The sequence below is a fragment of the Otolemur garnettii genome, unplaced genomic scaffold (genome assembly GCF_000181295.1).
Source record: "Otolemur garnettii isolate 467f Iridium unplaced genomic scaffold, OtoGar3 scaffold00279, whole genome shotgun sequence".
Lineage (NCBI taxonomy): Eukaryota > Metazoa > Chordata > Mammalia > Primates > Galagidae > Otolemur > Otolemur garnettii.
In genome coordinates, this window is record NW_003852674.1 from 278,197 (window position 1) to 281,258 (window position 3,062).

At 50.6% G+C, this 3,062-nt stretch overlaps 1 protein-coding gene across 1 annotated transcript in view; it reads right to left on the minus strand.

Moving 5' to 3' along the window:
* The window catches only part of LOC100947227 (putative vomeronasal receptor-like protein 4), a 16,754-nt gene extending 14,074 nt beyond the window's left edge, over positions 1–2,680 (minus strand). The window contains exon 1 of the mRNA XM_023508823.1: positions 2,615–2,680. Coding sequence (XP_023364591.1) covers positions 2,615–2,680 — 66 coding nt within the window. The remainder of the gene's footprint in view (positions 1–2,614) is intronic.
* Positions 2,681–3,062: the final 382 nt, after the last annotated feature.

A 3,062-nucleotide genomic window follows, 5' to 3' on the forward strand; every position in this document is an offset into this window, starting at 1 on the left:
CTCTCTACAATGGGCTCATAACAATAGCCAATGACATGCCCTGGGCATCAAGGGTAGGCCTGCATTCTGGGGAACAAGCTCACAGCATAACCCTTTCAGGGTCTTTGAAGGGTTTTCTTCTTCAAAAAATGAGGGTTTTCCTGGAGCTTCAATAGTCCTTGAGACTGGCTGGGCAAGAAGGTGAGTTTCTCTGCAAGGTGGCAAATAGAGTTTTCTTTGGCTTGATTTTCTAACACAGTTTTCAAAATCCTCAGATACTTAATTTTATCACCCTAGAACAAGCACAGAGAGATTTAGGTTTCCAATATATACAAGAGCTTCACATAAAATTTACATTTACAGTTTCCTAGTGATCCAAGCTGTGGATTTTCCCCTGGATCATTAAGGAAGACTCTGGTCCAGGACATTTTCAGGGACATAAGTTCTTTTTACCTACAGTGTTTGTCTCCCTCCTCCCCACCTTCTTGCCGATGCCTCCTCATCCTTTGGGTATCCAGTTAGATCTCACTTCTTCCAGAAAGCCTCCCCTGAATGTTACATCAAGCCCTGGTACCTCCTCTCAGTCTCTGAGCTTCTCGCACCTGCTGCAGATGCCAGTCTGAATCAAACCTGGCCTGTGCCCTCCAGAATGGCAGACCTTGTCTCATGTCACCCTGGGGTCATTAGTGGCTCCCCAGGGTCTGGCACACAAGCAGATGCACAAAAGCTATGAAACAAATGGCACACTCATCTGGCTACCAAGACCTGAGGAAGGAGACCAAACAGCACTTACACCTGGCAGCAAGACGACCTCCTTGCAGGAGGATTTATCAACCTTGAGCACTGGATGAAACACTCTGGCACCTGTTCACAGAACAGAGGTGGGCTGGGGCTGGGTCATGAATCAGTGCCTGACTCAGTGAGGGGAGAGCAGTGGCCACCTGACTGTGCTCTGCCTCTGCCCAAGCTCTGACCTGGTGTTCTCCGCCTGTCTTGCTGCTGCTCCCAGACTGTGTCCTGGCCCAGATCTCTCCTCTGAGTGCCAGACATGTCTTTCCCACTGTCCACTTGACACCTCACTGGACATCTCACAGACATTTCCAAATAACTTCACCTCAGTGATGGCAACTCCACTGTCCCCACCCCATTATCTCTGCCTCCTCCAACCTCTCATCCAACCTGCTTCCTTGCCCCAGGGCTTTGCACCTGCCATTACCTATGCCTAGAATGCTTTTGCCTACTACATTTCACATCTTTCCCTTATATTTCTTCAAGATGACTTGGTCAAATGTGCCTGGTCACCCAACTTAAAACTGCAGATTCTACCCCTGGCACATCTTCTCCCCCTTCCTGGCTTTATTTTCCATAGTACTTATGACCAAGTTATAGAGTCATTCACATTTGTTTAGTACCTGACCATCTAGTCTAAAAGATGGGGTTTGTCTGTTTTGTTCACTACCAGTTCCTGGTGCCTAGACCAGGGGCTGGCACAGAGAGGCTCTCAATAAATACTGGCTAACAAATTCTAGATATTCATTGAGTATGTATTTTGTACCAGGTGCTGAACTTGGAATTAAGCAGTGGTCAAGGTCGTGCTTCAGACTGCAGATTCATGGAGGGCCCAACACAGAAAGACAAAGGTAAGTGGCATTACAAGTCACCACCAGGGCTATGCCAAGGAGGCCCCAGCTGGGCAGTCATGGAACGCTTTCTGGAAGGGACATCCAAAGTGAGGACTGCAGAGCTATCCAGCTCTCACTGGCTGGAAGGCAGCAGGGGCCCCTGCAATCTCAAGTACTGAGTAGAGAGGGGCTAGGAGCAACATTTCCATCACCAGCACTCCTACCCTCAGCAAGAATGAGGAGAAGCCTCCTTGTGCTAGGAATGAGGTAGAGTTGGGTGAGGGCCTCAATGCTACCCTAACTCACCATGTGAGGCCCTGAGGCCCTGGAGATGTGACTGGGTTTCCTGGGCCTCAGTCTCCTCGTCTGTAAAATTCAGGTAACAAATCTCCTACCCATGTGGTGCTGCATGGCACTACATCAAGGCATAGGTGGGCACTTAGGCACACGATACCTTTTCCACATGATCCTGACTCTAGCCAAGGAAAGAGCTGGCCTTGAACATTTCCTGCCTCCTACCTGCCACTCTATACTTCCCAGAATTCTTCCTAGCACCTCCACAGAGTTCCACAGAAACTCAATTGAGGAAGGGAAGAAATAACAGTGACTACAGTTCCCACTGAGCTCTGTGAGTCCCCATGATGACCTGCACAGTGAGTGTCATTCTCCCCACCACTTTATAGATGAAGAAATGGAGGCTCAGAGAAGTGAAGTGACAGCCTAGGCCATGGAGACAGGTGGCAGAAGGCCATGTCTGTGAATCTCCAGAGCCAGTGTTCCTAACCATCACCCACACTGCCAGTCCAGACTGGATGGCTGCTCCATTTGATCCAAACCACTGAGGACAGTGGGCCTCTTGATGCTACTTCATCCCCTTCCCAACTCTTCTCTGAACATGGTGCTCAGGGCCACCTGATCACCTGCCCCCTTGGGGGAGTTCACACTCCAGGCCAGGTCTCTGGTTTCCACTATCCCCACTCAAAGGCAGCCAGTCTCGGTGGGCAGTCTTGGACCTGAACACCCTCACTCCCAGGAATTCCCACCGGGGGATCTTCTTGGAGCTGATCAGCTGCACCCATGTGGACTTCCTGGACTGAGACTCACTGTAGACTGGCAGAATGACCTCCTGGTGGCCCTTTCCCCTGTGCTCTCAGCCACACAGGAACACCTGCCAGAGTCAGGAGCCTGGGCACTGGCCAAGGAGAGCACTTGATCTCTAGGGAAGACCTGAGGCCCTGAAGGGAAGCCTAAGTTAGGCCAATATCCTGCTATTGCACACCTCAAGGAGCAGCAGCCCATCTCATGGCTAACCCTTCCACTAGGCACATTTGGACATCTTGCCTCAAGCCCCAGACCCCTCGCAAAGTGCAAAAACCATGAGCTTCACCATGGCATGAGAATTCCACTGTCCAGTGGGCTATCACATTAGTCCTGTGGTGGCCATTTGCCATGTGTGGCCAG